Below are 25,281 nucleotides of genomic sequence, written 5' to 3'. Positions count from 1 at the left end.
CTCTGTACCCCCTATGTTGTATAACTCCTCCCTTTCCTCCTGTTGGGGAGTTTCCTGTCTATAGCCACGTGTTAAGTCTCTACTCTGTGCTTGGCTCATCATCATTCTTTTTACCTACTGCTGAATGTGCATTCTACAAGATTTCTACCTGAATAAACCCTGGAATCTTCTCACATGCCTCTGCAGTTGAGTTGGATGCTGTCTTACAACATATACCTGCTGTGAGAACTGGTCCATAACTACAAGACCTATACGATTGCAGCCATATTATTGAGTCAGAATAGAAGCAGAGTTGAGTGAAGCAGAGTAGAGGAGAATGGTCTGGGTAAGTCAATCTGCACACACACTGATCGGTCTGTGAGTGGAGAAAGCTGAGCGATTCCCTTCTGCTTGGCCTGGGACCAGTCTGCCCAGGATATGCCAGTGCTACCACTAAGTACCGAGTGAGAGAGAAGGACCGCTGCTTCACGAGAGAAGTACTAGAGATGTGAGTGTTGACTGGTGGAGAGTAGGAGAGAGTTCCCTGAAGCGGGATCACACAGATAACTAGGACTGTGGATCGTCTGGAATACTCTGTGTATCCTCCCTGTCACACCACCTTCTCTTTTTGTATCTGTGCCAAACTGTTGTTGTAAAGTGGACTTTGCTGTTGTTACTGTAAACGGACACTACTGACCATTCCCGATTTTATCCAGAATGTTTCTCTGTGTGTGGACTACTTTATTCAGTTGTCAGGATTCACCGCAGAGGACAGAACGTTGGTGTCATGTGTGACAAAGAAGACTGCAGGTAACCTCCAGTTGCTTTTCCCTGCGACCTCCCCCAGCAGTAATTGGTTGGGTCCCGAGCTGGTGATGGTAGAGCCCCGTGGCAAGGCCTTTATCTACTCCGCTATCTCCTCGGCTGTGGGCCCGCTCCTCGAAAGCTGCAACAGCTCAGGCTGACTGCAGCCTGTAAAGATGACGTTAGCAGGGGAAGAGCGGGAACAGGAAGAGGGGAGTATCAGCTACTTTGTTATTTTGTACCATGGGGACCTGTTAAGATGCACTTTAAGTTATATCAGCTCTAGGCATAGCACCATTTTCCATTTTGTCCCATTAAAGGATAAAAAGACAAGCAGTACATGGCGCTGCCGGCGGGAGAAGAAGCCAAATGTGAGGAAAAGCCTTTATTGGATGACACATGTCGGCATCAAATTGGTGCCTTCATCAGATCAACGACAAAGGGATAAAGCAGCTGTATTTAAAAAGGTAAAAGTGCAGAAGAAACAAAAAAGTGGGTGATGTTTCTGGGGTTGGTGAACAATGCTACACATGGACTACTCAACCAAGATTTAAAAAAAAAAAAAATAGTCCACAGCCTTAAAATAGAGTTGATAATTGTGAACTGGAAAGGGGATATTAAGGAATCCATTGTCATAAAATGGACAGACCACAGACATTATTATTACCTAAATCAATCATGCACCGAGAGAACATATAGTAAAGTATGTTACAGAACAATGCTGAATTAGGTTAACATTCATAATAAATATTTAAAAACATTTCAAAAATTTCTGTTAAGCTGCAGTAATTATACTGCGACAAAAAATAACTGAAGGGGAAAAAAGGAAGGAATATAAATAATACATTTGAGGAAATAATATATGCTTGGGCTAAAAAAGATCATAAAATGATGTAATTAGAGATGAGCGAGCGTACTCGTCCGAGCTTGATGCTCATTCGAGTATTAGGGTGTTCGAGATGCTCGTTACTCGAGACGAGCACCACGCAGTGCTCGACTCCATTACATTTCCTTCCCTGAGAAATTTGCGCGCTTTTCTGGCCAATAGAAACACAGGGAAGGCATTACATCTTCCTCCTGTGACATTCCAGCCCTATCCCACCCCCCTGCAGTGAGTGGCTGGGGAGATCAGATGACACCCGAGTATTTAAATCTGCCCCGCCCAAGGCTCACCACAGATGCATGCTAAGAGAGATCAGGGAAAGTGCTGTCTTGCTGTAGCTGCTATAGGGAGAGTGTTAGGTGTTATTGTAGTCTTCAAGAACCCCAACGGTCCTTCTTAGGGCCTCATCTGACCGTGTGCAGTACTGTTGAGGCTGCTGGAAGCAGTGTTGCACAATTTTTTTTTTTTTTGTATATCGGGCGTGCAGACCATTGCATCCTCAGTCTGCAGTCATTTTACAGAGTATAGGGGCAGTACTGCTGAGGCAGGGACAGTGGTACAGGGAAATCCATATACAGGCTATATCACAGGCAGTGGGCTTTTTCCCAAAAAGTGGAAAAAAATACTATATTTGGCCTGCCTGTGACCGTCTTCAGTTTACGGTGTGTCTGCTGGGGGTAGTAGTCCCTGATTAATACCCAGCCTTGCGCATAATTGTTTCCTGGCTGCACTGTGCTTTCAGTAACTATAGTCATCCTCCAACAGGGAAATCCATATACAGGCTAGATCACAGGCAGTGGGCTTTTTCCCAAAAAGTGGAAAAAAATACTATATTTGGCCTGCCTGTGACCGTCTTCAGTTAACAGCGTGTCTGCTGGGGGTAGTAGTCGCTGATTAATACCCAGCCTTGCGCATAATTGTTTCCTGGCTGCATTGTGCTTTCAGTAACCACAGTCATCCTCCAACAGGGAACTCCATATACAGGCTATATCACAGGCAGTGGGCTTTTTCCCAAAAAGTGGAAAAAAATACTATATTTGGCCTGCCTGTGACCGTAATCAGTTTATGGCGTGTCTGCTGGGGGTAGTAGTCGCTGATTAATACCCAGCCTTGCGCATAATTGTTTCCTGGCTCTGCTGTGTTCGTTACATGATCGCCGTCATCCCGCCAGAGGGAAAGAGTATACATATATACGCTGCATACGGTGTCTGTCTGGTTTTTCACCTCACCATTTTAAAAAATTGAAGCAAAATACTTAAGGCCTACCACTGGCCTTTGGCCACTTGACTGGTTCTGCCCTGTGAATTCCAGTAGCTCAGTCATACGCACCTAGGTCTCACTACAGGCTTGAGCATAATTGTTTCCTGGCTCTGCTGTGCGTTCTGTAAGCGAAGTAAGCCTCCAACCACAGGCCAATAAGCGGCACATTTGATTACAGCGTTCTGTTTCTGCTCTACTCGTAATACACCATGCTGAGGGGTAGGGGTAGACCTAGAGGACGTGGACGGGGGCGAGGACGCGGAGGCCCAAGTCAGGGTGTGGGCACAGGCCGAGCTCCTGGTCCAGGTGTATTGCAGCGACTGCTGCGGGATTAAGAGAGAGGCAAGTTTCTGGGGTCCCCAAATTCATCTCACAATTAATGGGTCCACGCGATAGACCTTTATTAGAAACTGAGCAGTGGGAGCAGGTCCTGTCGTGGATGGCAGAAAGTGCATCCAGCAATCTATCAACCACCCAGTCTTCTATGCCGTCCACAGCTGCAACTCTGAATCCTCTGACTGCTGCTCCTCCTTCCTCCCAGCCTCCTCACTCCATTACAATGACACATTCTGAGGAGCAAGCAGACTCCCAGGAACTGTTCTCGGGCCCCTGCCCAGATTGGGCAGCAATGGTTCCTCTCCCACCGGAGGAGTTTGTCGTGACCGATGCCCAACCTTTGGAAAGTTCCCGGGGACCGGGGGATGAGGCTGGGGACTTCCGGCAACTGTCTCAAGAGCTTTCAGTGGGTGAGGAGGACGATGACGATGAGACACAGTTGTCTATCAGTGAGGTAGTAGTAAGGGCAGTAAGTCCGAGGAAGGAGCGCACAGAGGATTCGGAGGAAGAGCAGCTGGACGATGAGGTGACTGACCCCACCTGGTTTGCTAAGCCTACTGAGGACAGGTCTTCAGAGGGGGAGGCAAGTGCAGCAGCAGGGCAGGTTAGAAGAGGCAGTGCGGTGGCCAGGGGTAGAGGCAGGGCCAGACCGAATAATCCACCAACTGTTTCCCAAAGCGCCCCCTCACGCCATGCCACCCTGCAGAGGCCGAGGTGCTCAAAGGTCTGGCAGTTCACTGAGAGTGCAGACGACCGACGAACTGTGGTGTGCAAGGTTTGTCGCGCCAAGATCAGCCGGGGAGCCACCACCACCAGCCTCACCACCACCAGCATGCGGAGGCATATGATGGCCAAGCACCCCACAAGGTGGGACGAAGGCCGTTCACCGCCTCCGGTTTGCACCATTGCCTCTCCCCCTGTGCCCCAACCTACCACTGAGATCCAACCCCCCTCTCAGGACACAGGCACGGCCGTCTCCCGGCCTGCACCCACACGCTCCCCTCCGCTGTCCTCGGCCCCATCCAGCAATGTCTCTCAGCGCAGCGTCCAGCCGTCGCTAGCGCAACTGTTTGAGCGCAAGCACAAGTACGCCGCCACGCACCCGCACGCTCAAGCGTTAAACGTGCACATAGCCAAATTGATCCGCCTGGAGATGCTGCCGTATAGGCTTGTGGAAACGGAGGCTTTCAAAAACCTGATGGCGGCGGCGGCCCCGCGCTACTCGGTTCCCAGTCACCACTACTTTTCCCGATGTGCCGTCCCAGCCCTGCACGACCACGTCTCCCGCAACATTGTACGCGCCCTCACCAACGCGGTTACTGCCAAGGTCCACTTAACAACGGACACGTGGAGAAGCACAGGCGGGCAGGGCCACTCTATCTCCCTGACGGCACATTGGGTGAATTTAGTGGAGGCTGGGACCGAGTCAGAGCCTGGGACCGCTCACGTCCTACCCACCCCCAGAATTGCGGGCCCCAGCTCGGTGCTGGTATCTGCAGCGGTGTATGCTTCCTCCACTAAACTACCCTCCTCCTCCTCCTACACAACCTCTGTCTCGCAATCAAGATGTGTCAGCAGCAGCACGTCGCCAGCAGTCAGTGTGGCGCGGCGTGGCAGCACAGCGGTGGGCAAGCGTCAGCAGGCTGTGCTGAAACTACTCAGCTTAGGAGAGAAGAGGCACACGGCCCACGAACTGCTGCAGGGTCTGACAGAGCAACCGACCGCTGGCTTTCGCCGCTGAGCCTCCAACCAGGCATTGTCGTGTGTGACAACGGCCGTAACCTGGTGGCGGCTCTGCAGCTCGGCAGCCTCACACACGTGCCATGCCTGGCCCACGTCTTTAATTTGGTGGTTCAGCGGTTTCTGAAAAGCTACCCACGCTTGTCAGACCTGCTCGGAAAGGTGCGCCGGCTCAGCGCACATTTCCGCAAGTCCAAGACGGACGCTGCCACCTTGTGGACCCTGCAACATCGGTTTAATCTGCCAGTGCACCGACTGCTGTGCGACGTGCCCACATGGTGGAACTCTAGGCTCCACATGTTGGCCAGGCTCTATGAGCAGCGGAGAGCTATAGTGGAATACCAACTCCAACATGGGCGGCGCAGTGGGAGTCAGCCGCCTCAATTCTTTACAGAAGAGTGGGCCTGATTGGCAAACATCTGCCAGGTCCTTGGAAACTTTGAGGAGTCTACCCAGATGGTGAGCAGCTTGCCTATCATCCTTTCAGCGTGTATGGCCTGAGGAGGAGGAGGAGGATCCTGAAAGTGATCTTCCTAGTGAGGACAGCCATGTGTTGCGTACAGGTACCCTGGCACACATGGCGGACTTCATGTTAGGATGCCTTTCTCGTGACCCTCGCGTTACATGCATTCTGGCCACTACGGATTACTGGGTGTACGCACTGCTCGACCCAAGGTATAAGGAGAACCTTTCCACTCTCATACCCGAAGAGGAAAGGGGTTCGAGAGTGATGCTATACCACAGGACCCTGGTGGACAAACTGATCGTAAAATTCCCATCCGACAGCACTAGTGGCAGAAGGCGCAGTTCCGAGCGCCAGGAAGCAGGGGAGGCGCGGAGATCAGGCAGCGTGTACAGCACAGGCAGGGGAACACTCTCCAAGGCCTTTGACAGCTTTATGGCTCCCCAGCAAGACTGTGTCTCCACTCCCCAGTCAAGGCTGAGTCGGCGGGAGCACTGTAAAAGGATGGTGAGAGAGTACGTAGCCGATCGCACGACCATCCTCCGTGACGCCTCTGCTCCCTACAACTACTGGATGTCGAAGCTGGACACGTGGCCTGAACTCGCGCTGTATGCCCTGGAGGTGCTTGCTTGCCCTGCGGCTAGCGTCTTGTCAGAGAGGGTGTTTAGTGCGGCTGGGGGAATCATCACGGATAAGCGTACCCGCCTGACAACTGACAGTGCCGACAGGCTTACACTCATAAAGATGAACAAAGCCTGGATTTCCCCAGACTTCTCTTCTCCACCAGCGGACAGCAGCGGTACCTAAACAATACGTAGGCTGCACCCGCGGATGGAAGCATCGTTCTCCATCACCATAAAAAACGGGGACCTTTTAGCTTCATCAATCTGTGTATTATATTCATCCTCCTCCTCCTCCTCCTGAAACCTCACGTAATCACGCCGAACGGGCAATTTTTCTTAGGCCCACAAGGCTCAGTCATATTACTTTTGTAAACAATGTTTTTACGTTTCAATTCTCATTAAAGCGTTGAAACTTGCACCTGAACCAATTTTTGTTTTAACTGGGCTGCCTCCAGGCCTAGTTACAAATTAAGCCACAGTAACCAAAGCGATTAATGGGTTTCACCTGCCCTCTTGGTTGGGCATGGGCAATTTTTCTGAGGTACATTAGTACTGTTGGTACACCAAATTTTTTGGGCCCTCGCCTACAGTGTAATCCTAGTAATTTTTATGGGCTTCGCCTGCACTCATGGTACAGCAAGGTGTGTGGGGTTCGCCTACACTTTTGCTACATAAATGTAACTGGGGTCTTGTCTATACTGCAACTACTGAAATGTGAAAGAGACTGTTATCTCCCTAAACTGCTGCAACGGGAATGTTACTGTGGCCTGTCTTGACTGCTACTACTATTGAAATTGAACTAAGACTGTGCTCCCCCTATACTGCTGCTTTGGAATTGTTACTGGGGCCTGTCTTGACTGCTACTACTACTGAAATGGAACTAATACTGTGCTCCCCCTATACTGCTGCTAGTGATATGTTACTGGGGCCTGTGCCTAATGCTATCGCTGAAATGTTACTAATTCTGGGCTCTGCCTATACCGCTGCTAATGCTATGTCACTGGGGTGTGGAAACGGAGGCTTCCCAAAGACATGATGGCGGCGAGGCCATTTCCCACCAACGCGGTTACTGTTAAGGTGCATATAACCACGGACACGTGGAGAGGACACGTAGTGCCTCAAAAACATCCCCCTCCTCCTCCAACAATGAAAACATTCTTGGCAAATACCTTAGTATTGGTCCGTCTGGTGGCAGTCCAAGAATTTCACCTTTAACGACACAACAAGAGAGCCCCCGCACCATCCCCCCGCCACGGCCCACTTTATCCTGGCCACATTCCGAAAACCAACTAAATAAAACCGCGCTACTAGGTCCGCAGTCGCGACCACATTCCCACCAATGCGGTTACTGTTAAGGTACATATTACCAGTCTGACTGGGGCATGCACTGTGGGCTGAAGCCCACCTGTATTGTATCTGACGTTAGCTCTGCTGAGCAGGGCACTGCAATGGGATACATTTATGTACCGCCGATGGGTTCCAGGGAGCCACCCATGCTGTGGGTCCACAGGGACTTCACATTACAGCTTGTACCTGCCAGTGTCTATGTATTAAAAACCCCGGTCAGACCGAAGCCCACCTGTGTTTAATCTGACGTTACCTCAGCCGTGCTGGGCAATGCAATGGGATTTATTTGTGTAATGCCAGTGGCTTCCTAGGACCCACCTATGCTGTCGGTCCACACGGAGTTGTACCTGCCTGTGTCTACTTAAAGGAGATGTCCCGCGCCGAAACGGGTTTTTTTTTTTTTAAACCCCCCCCCCCGTTCGGCGCGAGACAACCCCGATGCAGGGGTTAAAAAAACCACCCGCACAGCGCTTACCTGAATCCCGGCGGTCCGGTGACTTCAATACTTACCGCTGAAGATGGCCGCCGGGATCCTCTATCTTCGTGGACCGCAGCTCTTCTGTGCGGTCCACTGCCGATTCCAGCCTCCTGATTGGCTGGAATCGGCACGTGACGGGGCGGAGCTACACGGAGCTACACGGAGCCCCATAGAGAACAGCAGAAGACCCGGACTGCGCAAGCGCGGCTAATTTGGCCATCGGAGGCCAAAAATTAGTCGGCACCATGGAGACGAGGACGCTAGCAACGGAGCAGGTAAGTAAAAAACTTTTTATAACTTCTGTATGGCTCATAATTAATGCACAATGTATATTACAAAGTGCATTATTATGGCCATACAGAAGTGTATAACCCCACTTGCTTTCTCGGGACATCTCCTTTAAAAGGAACCCCAGTCTGACTGGGGCATGCAGTGTGGGCCGAAGCCCACCTGTATTTAATCTGACGTTAGCTCTACTATCCGGGGCACTGCATTGGGACAAACTACAGGAGCAATACAGCGCTGATGAGACGTGCACAGCTACGCTAGCATTGGAGTCCGCTGTAGGCATGTGATTGCTGAGGGTTTGTGCAGAGGCCTATGTCCTGGGTGCAGTGAAAGTCTGCTTCCAGCCTAGAATTGCTGAATCTGTGGGCCGAGGCCTATGCCGTGGGCACGGTGCAAGTCTGCCATGTTTGGCCGCTCAGATCAATTTTTTGTTCATGTCTTGGGTTTCCTAGGACCCACCTATGCTGTTGGTGCAAACTTAGTTCCCATTGCGGTGTTTGACCTGTCTGGCACAAAGGCACTGACTGACTTGGGTAGGGGGCAGAGCGCTGACGGCTTTCCCCTTGCAGTGTGGATTGAGCTATGCGACACCTTGACAGAATGAATACTGTGTGGCACATGGATTCCCCATTGCTATGCCCACGTTTGCAGCTCCTGATGGAGGTGGCACAGGATTGGAGTTCTCATTGCTTCTGTACAGCATTATGGGCTATCGCCCCACCCCTTTTAAAGAGGATCGCTGCCTGGCCCTGCCAACCCTCTGCAGTGTGTGCCTCCGGTTCCTCCTCATGGCAGACGCACTTATAAATAGACATGAGGGTGGTGTGGCATGAGGGCAGCTGAAGGCTGCGCAGGGACACTTTGGTGTGCGCTGTGGACACTGGGTCGTGTGGGGGGGTTGGGCAGCATGTTACCCAGGAGAAGTGGCAGCGGAGTGTCATGCAGGCAGTGATTGTGCTTTGTTGGAGGTAGTGTGGTGCTTAGCTAAGGTGTGCCTTGCTAATGAGGGTTTTTCAGAAGTAAAAATTGTTGGGAGGGGGGGCCCACTCTTGCTGCTATTGTGGCTTAATAGTGGGACCTGGGAACTTGAGATGCAGCTCAACATGTAGCCCCTCGCCTGCCCTATCCGTTTCTGTGTCGTTCCCATCACTTTCTTGAATTTCCCAGATTTTCACAAATGAAAACCTTAGCGAGCATCGGCGATATATAAAAATGCTTGAGTCGCCCATTGACTTCAATGGGGTTCGTTACTCGAAACGAACCCTCGAGCATCGCGGGAAGTTCGACTCGAGTAACGAGCACCCGAGCATTTTGGTGTTCGCTCATCTCTAGATGTAATCAGTTGCATGAATGCAATCAGAGACACCAGATAGATGCTGGATGATGTATATAGTTTACTGGGCAATGATGGTGCCTCGGGTGATGCAGTATTCAGGGTACGATGCAGCAGATGGAACAACCAAAATGTACAAGGAATGAAAGTGCACATGATTATAATGAGGATTAGGCAATCAAACCTTTACCTGTAAATACCTTTACCTACTAGTTCCCAGGAATCACAGTACTTTGTGCACAATACAAACTAATAGCAATGCCTGAAGAACAATATCAACAATGCTTTATGAATATTGGTACCAGAAATACAGATAGATTAATGAAACACACATTTCGTCTTTAGGATTAAGACTTTCTACTACTGCTATCAATATCATGTATCGAAAATAGAGCATATGAAGTCTGGTTACAGTGTCTCTATTTCAGATTTGAACATTCCCTTTTGATAAAACTGCCACAGCCCATAAATAAAGAATTTGTGCAGTATCTCTCTCTATCCCATCTCTGTGTGATAATCTGCCTCTGAAGTAGCAAGTATGCTGAGTACTCAGTCCTTATTGGTTTGCACACCTATTGTTCTACTGAAGCTGGCCTCACTTACGGTTCCACTGTCCTTGAATTGCCGCTACTATCAATCCAGGCTTGCCTGAGGTCAGAAGCGTGACTCTACTACTGCTCTGCTTGGTTTCTGCTGCAGTCCAGCTGTAGCCAACAGGCTGGGGCTGTAGCATGGCTACTCTCTCTAGGAATCCCGGTAGTGGGCAGTCAGTGTCTTGCTCCTCAGTACAGTGCTCATTGTCTTCTCCAAACAGCTCCTTTACTCTCAGTCTCCATGCTTCTGCTGCTTCTCTCTGGTGCTGCTCTTTACCTCCTTGTGATGCACCAATTGTCAGAGGCTCCACTAAGGAGTTTCCCATAGAACTAGAAGTCGCAGGAGCACAACGTGACAGAAACAAGAAGTCTTTGATCTGCTTGTCATCCCTTTGAGAAATCAATTTCTAGACAGATCAGAATTATAGGAGTGTTACAGTTCTTCTATACACTATTTCTAGGGGTCAGGAAATTTCTCATCGAAAAGAAGCTAGAGATGATCTATATACGTTTACCAGCTGAACTGATGAAGGTTTTTTTAACATCTATATCCCCTATGACATCATATAAGAGCTCTGGGTGTCATTCACACTTTTCTGCTGTAGCTACGGCATCCATAGAGCCCCACTTGCAGGGGAAAACATCGCCCCCACAGTGACAGTTGTCACTAAGAGCTTATCTGGGTCTGCTAAGACCCTACAGCTTTGCTGTGGCAGGGGGCATCTGGTGGGTGATCACCTTATCGAATAGTGATGGTAACACTCTTTCATTATTCACTACGTAGTGCTCACTGAGCCCTATGTAGCCTGTAAAGGAGATGACCACTTCTGTCTTCTTCTCTTGGTTTATCTCTACCATCGGGATTCACCGCAGAGAGGAAGGAACGGTGGCGTCACGAGTGACAGGACTTTCGAGGTAAAACCACCACCAGGTTTTCCCCTTTCATGAGAAACTCCTCCAGCAATAACCTGGACTGGTCATGTGCTACCCCCAGGGGAGAAGATGGTAGAGCCCCATAACAAGGTCGCAATCTACCCCGCTGTCCCCTCGGCTGTGGGCCCACTCCTCGGACACTGCACCTTACACATGCCTCCATTGGTTAATAGAACACAACAGGTACTGTATGTTGCAAGTGTCAATATCATTCAGTTAAACAGGATTTCTTAAACACAACTTTTTGGTACAGTGCCAATAACCTGGAGATAAAACGTGGAAGCAGGCAATTTAATAATTATAATGTGTTATGCCTAACTTGACTTACCCTCTTATTCCTATGGAAGCAGTGATGATACACTTACTTTTCACACACTGCTTCTGCTTCTTGGCTTAGTTTTTGTTACATAAATAATGATACGGTGTAATTGGCATGGGGTGTTGTTCATCTGAGGTTGTATTTACCTCATTTTAAGGCCTAGGAACCAGACTCTTTTATTATGTCCTGTTATGTAAAACCATTTCTTAATTTGCAAAATCTATTCGGAGCGCATGCAGAGATTAGTGCAGTAGGGGTTAATTTGACATATTTAAAACAGCAATTATCTAAAGTACTATAGCATAATAACTGGATAAACCCATTTTAATAATGGGGTGATGTTTAGTAATGAGGTTTCACAATGCCTGAGTGGACTGTCTTACATACTTAGGATTGCAACTGCATTGTAACAAATATACAACATCGTCCAATTCACAGTTTCAACATCACTTTGTGGCCACTTTTGGACGAGCGTATTTCTACTGTTTTTGGTCCATAATACAGAGCTGATGTAAATCTATGTATCTGTTTCCATGGATGTAATTTCCATGACTGTCCTTTTAATCCCGAGTGGTGGACTCAAGTCAATCAACTATTTTTGACCCATCTTGAGGATACATCATTGCCTGTAAAACCTGTTTGATCTTCAGAATTGGCCAAACAGAACGTAGGCCAGCCGGCGGTGACAGCGCTCACTAAGTCAACATATTAAGTAACGTCACCTTACTAGAATTAGATATATGTTTGTGAATTTCCAATTTTCTTCGAGTTTATAAGTAAATCAAGAAACTGTACCCCATCTTTAGAATAATGTTAAATAAAAGGCAATCCAGAAGTATTATGGTTCAACCAGCCGATCAGCTCATCTTCAGTTTCACTGCCTTCCTTCCTTTTCTCCGCTCACCCCCGTTTTTGCGGTAGTATAATTACTTCAGCTTAACAGCAATTTTAAAATGTTTTTGATATTTATTATCAGTGTTTTTAATATACATCATTTCTCCATGACTGATGCTCTGCAATATGTTCCCTCGCTGCATGATCGCTGGATTTGTAGTATGCCCATTTTATGACGGTGGATTCAGTAATATCCCCTTTTCAGTTCACAATTATGAACTATTGTTTTAAAGCTATATATTTTTTTACTCGTAGATCTCAATAATTGTATTTCATTGTTTTCCATGTGCAGCATTGTTGACCTCACCCACTTTGTTTCTCCTTCCTGCACTTTTGCCTTTTTAAAGACAACCATGTTGTATCCTTTTATCTGAGCTCTGATGAAGGCATCAGTGTGCTGCAGAAACGTGTCATCCAATAAAGCTTTTTCCCCTCATGTGTCTTATTCTAACATCAGTAGTTTTGTATATTCCTGGTTGTTTTATTTTTTATTGGGACAAGTTTTCCACAGAGCACTGTTATCTGTCCGATTGACAAGAAGACAGCAGCTGTTTTATGACAGCGTTGGGCCTGTCCAGTACAACCATTCCAGGAAAATGGCACTCTGCTCAAATTGTGTGTGTATTTTGTGTGATGTGATGATAATTTTAGCACTATGGATTGCCTACTTTTTCTTTCACAGTGAATGACCTTCCATTTTGCACAGATGATGGTACCAAAAGGTGGATGCTTGCCTAAAATTGACTATGCAAATAGAAGACATTCCACTTTGATGGTAGCTTTTGTCACTAAGTTGGTCCTCCAGTAGATGATATCAACACTAGTCTTAACATCAGACTGTCAACATCAGTCCCATAGTGTTTAAGCCTTCTTCTGTAATCTTTTTCATTTGCAGAATTCCCTTAGACACCTGATTGGAAACTCTTTTGGATCAGTGATGAAAATTAATGTCAACATCCAACAGACAGAAACAACCCCTCAACAGCGGAGGGAATATAATCTTCAGTCTAAAATAAATGCAGTCTTTCACAAAGTTCAAAAACTTATCCCAAATGTTACGTTTACATACTTTAATAGAAGCACAAGTGGGCAGAACAGTAAGGTGTACATAGTCAACCCAAGGGAACAGTATTGTCTGGGAGAAGACCTAGTGGTACAGCTTGATATGTATGATCACTTACACAACAAGAAGACGTATGGAGGAGACTTCATAAGATCACTACTTTTTTCTCCAGAGCTTGGAGCTGCTGTGTCTGGTAGGGTGGAGGACTTTCATAATGGATCCTATTATATCCACTTTCCATTACAGTGGGTTGATACTGGTAAAGCCAAGGTGTCTATTAGACTATGGCACCCCAGTGAAGGAATTGCAGCCCTCTGGAGAGCACGACATGCCAGTCTAGGGGTTATTGGTTTTCAAGGAAGATATGAATACCTAGGCAAGCAAGCTATTACTACTTGTGGCTTCCAGCTGAACACAGCCGAAGAGGTTTGTGAGTACAAAGATGAGTTTTATGAAGAGTCCTTCTACTGTATTAAACCTCAGAACCTTCCTTGCGAATGCTTAAATAATATGCAGGCTGTGGATCTAAACGTTTCCTATCTTACGCCAGGAGAAAGGACACTATTTCAAAGGTATGAGCTAAAATTTCCATGGGATTCTATGTGATGATTAATGGATGCAACTGTGCCCATTAAATACCCACCCAAGGTGCCAAACAACTGGCCAAAAAAGTCAAGCCCAGTGCCCAAAATCCTAGAAATGAGTTTCTCCTTGCAATAATTTCATTAAGTACTTTGGGATGCAGTTTACAGGGCTCAATCATATTAAGTTCATGTCATGTGTATGAACTGATTATCTCACAAGCTTTCCATGGGTGAATTCATCTTTTGGGGTTGAGTATACATAGAGGAGAGGGGTTACAATACAAAAATGCTGGTTCAATCTTGACACTCTTCCAGGCCGCAACCTTCTGTAAAAGAATGGCCTGTTTTTTCCTATTACTTGTAGGACCAAGGAGCAGCATAATGATTTAGAGCCATAGTCTCCAACCTGTAGCAAATAAGTGCTATAATAATGGCTCCTTAATGCCACCTATTGGAATGTTGCTAGCATAGGAGTCAAAATCTGAACTTTTAACAGGCCTTGCAGCATGTCTAGGGATGCAATCCAAGCCAGCATTTCTTTATATGGAGATCTGTTTTCTATTTGGGGTTCTTACCCTCATCACTGTACAGTACAGTTTGGTGAGGCTAGGTGAGAGATCATCAATGTGAGTCCTGGGGTAATGTTTCTCCTTGGAGAGAACACCAAGGAGAGAGCACCACGTCTTATAGGCCATGCAATTTTTATGCCATCATTCATTTGCATAGGCTTTTTCCCAGGTTGCACTGCATGGCCTATGAGACTCACTTCATCCATGTGGTGCTCTCCACAAAGAGAATCATTACCCCTCCCCTCCTCCAGACTCGCAAAGCTAAATCTGGAAATCCACAGATTAGAGACCAATAGTATTGGAGTGATTTTATTAGTATTTTTCTATAGTATTTAGACTTTTTGTTTTACAATTCTAGTCGTATATCTGGCATCTTAATCATTTCTTAAAGGTCTAATGTTGGTGTGGAAATGGCCCGAAGTTTGAAGACCATAGTTATTACTGATTGTAAAAGTACGTTACCAATTATATATATTTTTCTTGCTCTATTCCACTTTATTTGTTACATATTACCCATCAATATGTCAAATGAAACCAGCCTATAAGATGTCCAACAAGCTGCGATCAAGCTCGGGGGTTTCTACATGTCAGATACTTTTTTTTTCTTATTAAAGACATTTATCTCTTGTGCATGGCATAGAGGATAAATATCAGATATCTGGGGGTCTCCTGAGCTCCTAAGCAATTCCAAAATCGCTGCACCCCAAACCCCCATATGAATGGAGAGGCGGTGTGCATGCTGGACCGCTGCTCCATTCACTTCTATGGGAAAGGCAAAGATCGATGTGCTCAGCAATCTTCCATTAGTAGTGAATGGAGCGGTGGTCATACTTGCGCACTGCCGTTCCATTCACGCTGTGCATTTAGGTACCGTGGTTTATGGATCGGGTGCTTTTCAGTTGGTTAATTGGCAGCTCTTATGCAAGGTGCTTACAGAAGGACAAACTGTTTTTTTGCCCTTACCTTGGCAAAGTGGAATAGTTCCAATGCCCTTCTACTCAATAACACAGCTTTCCTGATGAGTAAAGACAAATAGTGTGTGACGCTGATAATAAAAATAACATCCTCATCCATGGAAACATCCACAAGGGTGCATGGCATAGATATGTTTAAGGGTTTGGATATATACAGAGAGGTGATAGATAGATGGATGGATGGATATGAGATGGATAGATGTGAGTTAGATAGATTGATATGAGAAAGATAGATAGATAGATAGATAGATAGATAGATAGATTGATTGATTAGTGGATAGATAGATAGTGGATAGATAGATAGGTAGATATGAGGTAGATAGATTTCTGTATTATTGCAGCATGATATATATATGTTTTATTCATTCAGATCATCCACCAGCTTCAAAACCAAAATGTCAGACGGGATTGGCCTCTCCCTTCCCCAGTGGATACTTCTACAATTACATCTGGTATCCCGTTTATTGTACCATGACAGTCTATAAAACAGGGGATGACTTCATTAAATGTCTGCAGGGGAAAAAACTCTTCCTCATTGGTGATTCCACATTACGTCAGTACATCATGCACTTCACCGAGGGAATCAGAAGTAAGTGTCGCCTATGATCCCTCTATTGGAAGGACTAATAACGTAAGCTATAGACCTGCGGTAGACCAGATATGTTATCATTATTCCTTCTCTGCCCTAGACCACCAGGGTTGTTGTTATTAACCACCCTATCTCACCAGATTTTTCACAGGGGCAGTAGTGTATTTCTAATTGGATCAGCCCTTTACAGTCTAGACTATTCTATAAAAATAATATTTTATTGATAATTTATTAAAAACATATAGCACAATAGGGCACACCTGACAAACCAAACCCCAAAGCAAAAGAACTCATGGATAACGAACTGAGATTGATGGCTGTCACTATATCTGTCTTATTAATGGGACACCAACCATATATCTATATCCTACAGCTTGATGATACAGCTCGGATATTACATCTAATATAATGCCCTGGTGCGGGAGGCTCGATGACAGAACAGGCGCCTCTCCTCATACATCAAGGTCAGAGATAAGGGGGCAGCATTGATCGTCGATGTTCATAAGATCATTGCTCCCTATATATGACATACATTTATGTGCAGATTTCAACTTATTTAAACTTAGAGCTTCAAGGCGTTTCCCCGTGAATTACACGGATCATCAGGAAGTGATTGTCTGTGACAGATCCAGGACTCAGCTGCCAGAGACAATAGAGGCTGTTAGTCCATCTGCCGGCAATGTGATTCGCACAAAGCTGCTGCCGGGTGCAAACGTACAGTTTTGCACATATGAATATACACTAGTAGTGAGGAGAGGGAGTAACGATACTCTGTAGGAGCGTCAGTGTTTATGACTGCTATATGATTAGCACTCAATTCAGGGCACATAAGTCTATCACTAAGCTGTAATATGGTGGAATAGATGTAGTCCACCCTAAGTTATTGGATAGTGCTTGCACCCCTCTGGTTTCTGGCAAACCCCCATTTCCTACTGGCTGGAGCGGCTGGTATTGCCTCCCCATAGAAACTAACTCCTCTACAAAGTTCCATTCAATCAGGATAAAATAAAAAAACACTCATAGCCCTGATGGTGGACTGGAGTATCCTCTGCCTCATGATGTAGCATGGTATATATAGCGTTTTGTGATCCACCCATGGGTAGGGACTCCTTGCTGCTCCTCCCCCCTATGTGATAGTGTAAACACCAAGCATTGACCTCATTGCTACCTGCTGCTGCATCGGCTATCACTGTTAATACTGGAAAACCCAGAAATGATCCCAGACTGAATAATCACTACTAATATCCTGATCCCATGGAAGTATTGAGCTCAATCTACTACTCGATAGTGATGTATAACAGGTGACTGGGACTCTCAAAAATACACTGCCCTCATTAAAGTCATTCAATGAAGAAGTCCCTCAGTCAAGTTCTGGGTACTTCCCACTGTATTGCTCAGGCTGTGATATCAATCCACAGGGATCAAACGGAGGGGATTTTTATTACAATTAGTTCTTTTCCCTTAATTTCCAGCTTGCCCTAAATTTATTTTCAAATTTTGTTGTTTTGAGGTTTCTGCAACCTTCAGTTATTTATTACTCTCCAATAAATGGAATCATTGTGCCAAACCCCCAGTATAATAATGTTTGGCTGAAATAGGCACATCCAGTCCTATTACTCCGGTAATGGCACCAGATACAGATATCCAGATAGCACCAATACAGCCAAGAGTCCTCTTATGTATGTGTTTATATTCACCCTCCTAATGGCCTGGTTAGGCTTTATTCACATCTGCATTAGAGTCTCCGTTCAGAGGCTCCGAGGCAGATACAGCATTCAATGCCGGACAAAAAACTTGTGCATGCGGGACTTTTTCATCTGGCAAAAATGCCGGACAGCTGCAGGAACCAAGCTGACCCCATTATAGTCATTTAGTCAATAGGGTTAGTTCCACACAGTTTAGTCCCATTAGGAGATGGATTCGCTTATCCAGGGGATTCTGTTTTTCTGCTCCCATTCAGAAGTGAATTTACTCTTCATGGTAGTGAAAGCAGCCAACACCAGCCAACGTTAGTGTGTTTAGTGTGTAATTCATAGCACTACTTCACCAGTACATGGTTACACCACGGAGCCAAAGTGATGGCATCAGATGCCTTTACAGACAATGAAAATGTGTGATCGTTCTTAGTGAGAGAAACCAAGTCATCTTGTAGATATGATACCTTTTAATGGCTAACAAAAATGCATGATGTTACAGCAAGCTTTCAGGGATATCTCGCCCCCGTCGTCAGGCTATTGAATTAAACTAGTTTGGATGGCACATCATTATAACATACAGATGCAGAGGGGAGGGGGAACACATTCCTCTTGATCTAAATAAATGTTCACACACACAAATTTGAGACTGTTTTGCACTCAAAACTTAAAATAACAGACAAACAGAGCTGAGACGTAAATCCTAAATCAGTCCACTGAGCTCAGAACAGCTTTATGATGTGTCTTATCTCTCCTTCAACCTGCACATGGAAGGAGTTGCATCGCCACCTATTGGATGGCAACATTATTACAGGTCAAGTTCTGAATTTTTATGAAGTTTTAAAGCGGAAAAAAAAATTAACCAAATTGTTAAAAAATTATGATTCAGAGGAGGACATCCCTCTTGACCTCCTTCAGACCTTTCATATTTTCCACTTATGCAGGAATCCCGGGCTGAGGTTCAATCCATTCTTGAGGGTATCAAACATGACCATAAATTTGTACTGCAAAATTCTTCTGTGATGCTGTGACTTCAAATTGCCCTTCAGTATAATAACTGTCATCCGCTCTATGCTGTGTCCCTGTCGGCAAAAATGTTTTGCCATGGGTAGTTCAGTCTTTCCCTCTGTAATTGAGTGGCAATGAGATCTCATCCTGGCTCTCCGTTGTTGTCCTGTTTCCTTGATATAAAGCCCCCCAATAGGACATGTACTGCACAGGATCAGGTACACAACATTGGACGTGGAACATGTGAATGTCCCCGGGGTCCTATAGTGCTGATGTGTGTTGGGGATCCGTATCCTGTCCGCAGTCAGTACATGTGAGCAGGTCTTACAGCTCCTTACATTACAGGGATAAGTTCCTTTTTGTGTGTCAGAGGGCAATGCACTCCCGATTTGAATGTTTGAACGTTGCCTGTTACACAGAAGTGGAGGGTCCAGGAATATGGTGTTCAGACAGTCATCCTTGTGTAGGGTATAATGGAGTTTCTCTGCAGTCTTTCTTAGTACCTCTAGCTGTGAATTGTAGGTCACTATTAGAGGTACATGGCTGTCTTTTTCTTTCTCCTTTTATTGGAGTACTTCATTCCTGGGTCTCCTGGTGGCTCTGGTGATTTGGTCATCAATTGAGGTGGGATGGTAGCCCTGATTTATAAATGTCCTCTTAAGATGGTATAAATGTTCCTCTCTGTCTGTTGGGTTGGCACAGATCCGGGTGTCTCTGATGGCCTGGCTGTTGACTATGGACTTTTTGATGTGTTTAGGATGGGAACTGTCCCATCTGAGGTATGTGGGCCGATCAATTGGTTTCCGGTATAGGGATGTCTGTATTGAGTTGTTCGAAATTTTTATGGTGGTGTCCAAAAAGTTGATTTCCGTATACAAGTAGCTTAATTTCAGGTTTATGGTGGGGGGAAATACATTGAATCTCTCATGAAATTTTATTAGTTCTTGTTCGGTGTTGGTCCAGATGATTATGATGTCATCAATGTAGCTGAAGGAGGCCAATGGTTTGTTGGGGCAGGAGGCCAAAAAGTCACTCTCCAGTTTTGCCATGAAAAGGTTAGCATATTGCGGTGCCATTTTACTGCCCATGAACGGAGCTGTAATGGGAACGGAGCAGTCCATTTCCTGCAGAAATCAGTTAGAGTGAAGAGCACAAAGACCCAGTTTACAGCAGTTCAGTGGGTGTCCCAGGTGCCAGACCCTCCCCGAACTATTATTGCTAGTGGATAACCCCTTTAATTTCAGATCTCAATAAGATCAATATATCTCCTATATATAATTATTATATATGTACAGCTGGTATAAGTTATACATGTATAATTATATGCAGTAAATACCTGGTTACACCGCATGGTCCACTCCCCTCCTCCGCTATCAGCCACCACTGGCTGGACCAATCACATGGCAGGCAATGCACTGTTAAACTGTTGTAAAAAATCACAATTGCAGTGTCTCTCAGTGGTTGGGAGGACCGTGTGCTTGGGGAGTCTGCAGCATGGAATTGACTGCAGGCTCCCTCGGGTAATAGTCCTCCCCTCTCTGAGCATCACCCAGAGCGGTGGTATAGCAGGATATGGCGGAGTCCCATGGGCCCCCCCGTTCGCTAAGGACCCGGGTCGCAATTGTGATGCCTAGCAGTACACCAATGGGTTGACCTGATGCTGCTACTGTGACTAGTAGTAGCTGAGGCTGATGGCACTGCCCTTTTGTTTTTCTTGGACACTCTACTCATTGACTTGATAGGTTGCTGCCCTGCAATGTTCACCTCTTCCTCCTCCCTGTCATGTTGTGCTCCTGGGATCTGTGGTCCTGGGGGTTTCCAGGAACACACTGATTTGGCTGGCTGATGGTGTGGAATTCTCCAGCCAGCCAATCGTCATTAGTCTTGTGCCGCACTTACTAGAGGGTGCTGGTCATTTTGTGATTCATCCACTACCCTCTGAGAGCTCTGGTGCTTGGAGTCATGCCTGTTGTGTTTCGGGGTAAGTTGCATGCATGCGGTTCTGGGTGGGATTCCCTTGTGTCTGTTTATTGATTTATGACTTGTTCAGTGTCTGTTTTCAGGTGTTCTGACATTAGGTGTGAACAATGTCTTCTTCTGTGTCTGCATGCATAGTTGATTCTCTGTGTGGTGATGTCTGTAGGTGAGCAGATACCTGCTGTGTTATTTCCCTTGTCTGGTGTTCCTACCTGTATTCTGCTATTGGCATTTAGTATTACCTTTATGGACTTATTTGTAATCATGCTAATTGTCAGTCATGATGTGAGTATTATGATGGCGTCACTCCGGAGCTCCCAACCAAATGGATTGTGCATTTTGTATTTTAAGGAATGAAAAAAGATTAAACTATTTTTATAAGCCCTAGTGCCAGAGTTTTTCCTATTTTATTTCCTCTTCTCCTTCACCTTTTTTGGATTCAGTGTCTGTAGGTTGGCATTATATCATTGGACAGGGGCGTAACTATAGGGGATGCAGAGGATGCGGTTGCACTCAGACTCAGGAGCCTTAGGGGGGCCATAAGGCCTCTCTTCTCCATACAAGGATCCCAATACTATGAATAAAGTATTATATTTGGGGGCCCCATTACAAATTTTGCCTTGGGGCCCAGAAGCATCAACGTACACCTCTGTCATTGGATACTGTGGTTTATATGACTTGGATTTTCTTTTTTCCCTTTTTTGCATTCCTTATGTTAAAATTATCCCTTCAGTGCTCTAAACCCCCAGGGGTGCTTTTATCAACCACTTTACCACCCTAGCTCACCAGAGATGTTAGCGATAATCCCTTTACTGTCCTAGACTACTAGGGTTGTTGATCTGGCCTAGATAATCGGGGATGTTATCAATAATCCCTTCACTGTTGTAGATGAAAGATATTATCATTATCCCTTCACTCACCTAGCTTACCTGGACTTTGGAAGTTAAATAGAGATGAGCGAGCGTACTCGGAAAAGCACTACTCGCTCGAGTAATGTGCTTTATCCGAGTATCGCTGTGCTCGGGTCTGAAGATTCGGGTGCCGCTGCGGCTGACAGGTGAGTCGCAGCGGGCAGCAGGGGAGAGCGGGCGGGAGAGAGGGAGAGAAAGATCTTACCTCCGTTCCTCCCCGCTCTCCCCTGCAGCTCCCCGCTCCGTGCCGGCACCCGAATCTTCAGACCCGAGCACAGCGATACTCGGATAAAGCAAATTACTCGAGCGAGTAGTGCTTTTCCGAGTACGCTCGCTCATCTCTAATGTTAAAGCAAAAGAAATTAACAATGGTGACATTTAATATTAAAACTAACATAAATCCGATTTAATTTCTATCACACTTTTGTTTTTTTTCTCCATCAGTAGTGAAATATTTCCGCCACCATGAAAGTGGGTGGTATTCATGGGAGAAGACACTTGAGGCTTTAAACATGGATAAGGATATTTATGTTTCCTACAAAAGGCACGGCTTCCCACTAGACGACGTTGGGTTCTATTACTTCAAGGAGGACATGTACACAAGTCGTCAGATTGACCAACGCGGAGGGGGAAACGATACCATCTTTGTTATTACCATGGGTCTACATTTTAGGCCGTTCCCACTAAAACTCTATATTAGACGAGCTATCAACATCCGTAGAGCCGTGGAACAACTGCTTCTACGGAGTCCAGACACCAAAGTCATCATCAAGACAGAAAATACCGGGAAAGTTCATGCTCCTCAAGAAAGAATCGGGGACTTCCATGGTTATACCCAGTATTTAGTGCTTAGGGAAGTCTTCCAAGGGATCAACGTGGGCTTTGTTGATGCTTGGGACATGACGGTGGCTGCCTCTACAGAGTCTGTTCATCCTTCGGGATACACGTTTGAGAATATAATGAGCATGACGTTCACTTTTGCTTGTTAATAAATCATTTTTATACTAAGACTTGTAAAAGTTATGAGACAGCTGCAGCAGGTAAAACTTCCTTCTCAGTAAAACAATGCTTGCTATATACTTAGAAAGCACTTGGTTTATGGACTGTCACACCTTGAATCTCACATCAATACTTTATGAGTGCTGATTGAAAAGTAAAGAGGCAGTTTGTATTTTTGTTTTTCAGGTTATAGGTCTGGCAACACTGCACAGACACGGTGCATAGCAACATGTCTAAACCTGCAGATGTATACACTCTTTGTCAAGAAAAACAAGCCCTTAGAAGGGCTTGTCCTTTTTCTGCAAAACTTCACATGTGGTTACATCTTGGGCAGATATGCAGATGATTAGAGTTGTGGTGTGAGTAGATGAAGGTCTTGCCATCTGAGGCCCTAAAAGTGGTTCCACCCATGGCCCATAAAAAGGCTCTCAGAGGCTACTTGTGTAGACTGGAACAGAGTTTTGGAGGGGGTGCATTATTGAAATGCATGAAGCTAGAGGGTCGTATCGACGAATTGCCCTCCACTTGCGCTATTCTATTGGGAACAGTGGAAGTGTGATGGCACGCACACTAACTGCCCGGGCTCTGGATGTCCTTGACAGTCCACCAGTAGAGAGGATCATCTGATCGTCCAACAAGGATAAATGGGTTCAAATATTTTGTTGTCCACCATCCAGAGATAGGTGGTACCATCTTTACAGGCTCTTGTGTCTGTTGCAACCATTTACAGGGACTTGGCTATAGGACATTTGGTCTCACGGCACCCATTACGTGTGCTACCCTTGACAGCCACCCACCGTCACCTCCATTTTCAGTGGTGTCATGAATGATGAAACTAGACTGCTATGGAGCTGAACTGGGTTGTCTTTAGCAACAAATCCAGAGTTAGTTTGGTCACTGACAATGGCCGTGTTCGTGTCTGGAGACTTGGAGTGAGCGTCTCAATCCTTCCTTTGCTGTGGAGCGGCATACTACCCCCTGCTGGTGTGATGGTCTGGGGGCCATTGCATACATCCGTCAGTCCCCCCCTAGTAGTGGTATGAGGAATAATGACAGATCAGCGATATGTTCAGAAGATCCTGCAGCCACATGTGTTGCCTCTCATAGCAGGGCGCACACACAACGGTGTCACAGAAATGTCCCCACTTCCTTTGCCTGTCTGATTACCATATTTATCACTAGAGATGAGCGAGCATACTCGCTAAGGGCAATTACTCGATCGAGCATTGCCCTTAGCGAGTACCTGCCTGCTCGGAAGAAAAGATTCGGCTGCCGGTGGCGGGTGGAGAGCGGCTGGGGAGGGCGGGGAGGAACGGACGGGAGATCTCTCTCTCCCTCTCTCCCGCCCCCCCCCCCCCCCCACCCGCTCACCCCTGATCACTTCCGCAACTCACCTCTCAGCCGGCAGCCGAACCTTTGCTTCCGAGCGGGGATTTACTCGCTAAGGACAATGCTCGATCGAGTAATTGTCCTTTAGCGAGTATGCTCACTCATCTTTATTTATCACCAATAAAATATGTATGGGATTATCTGGGACACCAACTTCGTCAGCCTACAAGTTTGCACAATCTGGAGGCTCAGTTACAGCAAATGTGGAGCAATAAGCCGCAGAATACCATACGGAACATGCCAGCACATGACACATCTTGTATCCGAGCTGGAGACCACTCAAAAGGGTACTAAAGCCTCCATGCCCACCTGTATCAAAGCTAGAGGTGAACCAACTGGGTATTAGAGCCTCCCTTCAAGTGTTCAGTTTTCTGCAAAAGCTATCCTTTCCTCTGATATTGTAATCACTAATTCATTGCAACTTTACAATCGCGCACAAAGTTTCATTCGATTCCTACAACTCCTTTTAGGTCATTGTTTTTTTACCAATGAGTGTACATCCTAGGATATCACTATGAACACAGCCCAGAAGACTTAACTTTTATTATTAGAGAAGAGCGAGCACCAAAATACTCAGGTGCTCCTTGCTCGAGTCAAACTTTTCGTAATGCTCAAGAGCTCGTTTCGAGTAACGAAAGTCACTGGGTGACTCGAGCATTTTTGTATGGGACCGATGCTCCAGAAACACCAGAAAACATCAGAAAGTCATGGAAACAGCACAGAAACAGATAGTGAAGGGCAGGGGCAGCATGCATGGCTGCATCTGAGGCTCCCAGGTCCCACTATTAAGCCAAAATGGGGGCAAGAGTCTGGCGTCACCCCCCTAACAATTTTTACTTCGGACAATAGCAAGGCACATGCGCTGGCACATCTTAGCTATGCAACACTACCTGCAACCATTGACAATCACTGCCTGCGAGTGACACCGCTGCCTCTTCTCCTGAGTTACATGCTGGCATTGCTGTCCAACCCCCCCCCCCCCGGTCCCCCCCGCGCGCGCGCGACCCTGAGTCCACAGCAGACACAAAAGTTTCCCTGCGCAGCCTTCAGCTGTCCTCATGCCACATGCTCGGTTCATAGCCACGCCACCCTCATGTCTATTTATAGGTGCGTAATGGATGAGAAGGAACCGGAGGCACACACTGCAGAGGGTTGGCAGGGCCAGGCAGCGACCCTCTTTGAAAGTGTGGGCAATAGCCGACAATGCTGTTGAGAATGGATGATAAATTGATATACGATCCTCATTCCAAT

The 25,281-nt window shown here is 46.3% G+C and overlaps 1 protein-coding gene across 1 annotated transcript in view; it reads left to right on the top strand.

Moving 5' to 3' along the window:
* Positions 1-22,797, top strand: part of LOC136577956 (NXPE family member 4-like) — a 29,165-nt gene extending 6,368 nt beyond the window's left edge. Inside the window, exons 3-6 of the mRNA XM_066577868.1 lie at positions 13,169-13,908; positions 14,881-14,942; positions 15,834-16,052; positions 22,087-22,797. Of these exons, the coding sequence (XP_066433965.1) occupies positions 13,169-13,908; positions 14,881-14,942; positions 15,834-16,052; positions 22,087-22,631 (1,566 nt within the window). The 3' untranslated portion in view covers positions 22,632-22,797. The remainder of the gene's footprint in view (positions 1-13,168; positions 13,909-14,880; positions 14,943-15,833; positions 16,053-22,086) is intronic.
* Positions 22,798-25,281: the final 2,484 nt, after the last annotated feature.

This window comes from Eleutherodactylus coqui, chromosome 8 (genome assembly GCF_035609145.1).
Source record: "Eleutherodactylus coqui strain aEleCoq1 chromosome 8, aEleCoq1.hap1, whole genome shotgun sequence".
Lineage (NCBI taxonomy): Eukaryota > Metazoa > Chordata > Amphibia > Anura > Eleutherodactylidae > Eleutherodactylus > Eleutherodactylus coqui.
This window is presented reverse-complemented; position numbering and strand designations above follow the sequence as displayed.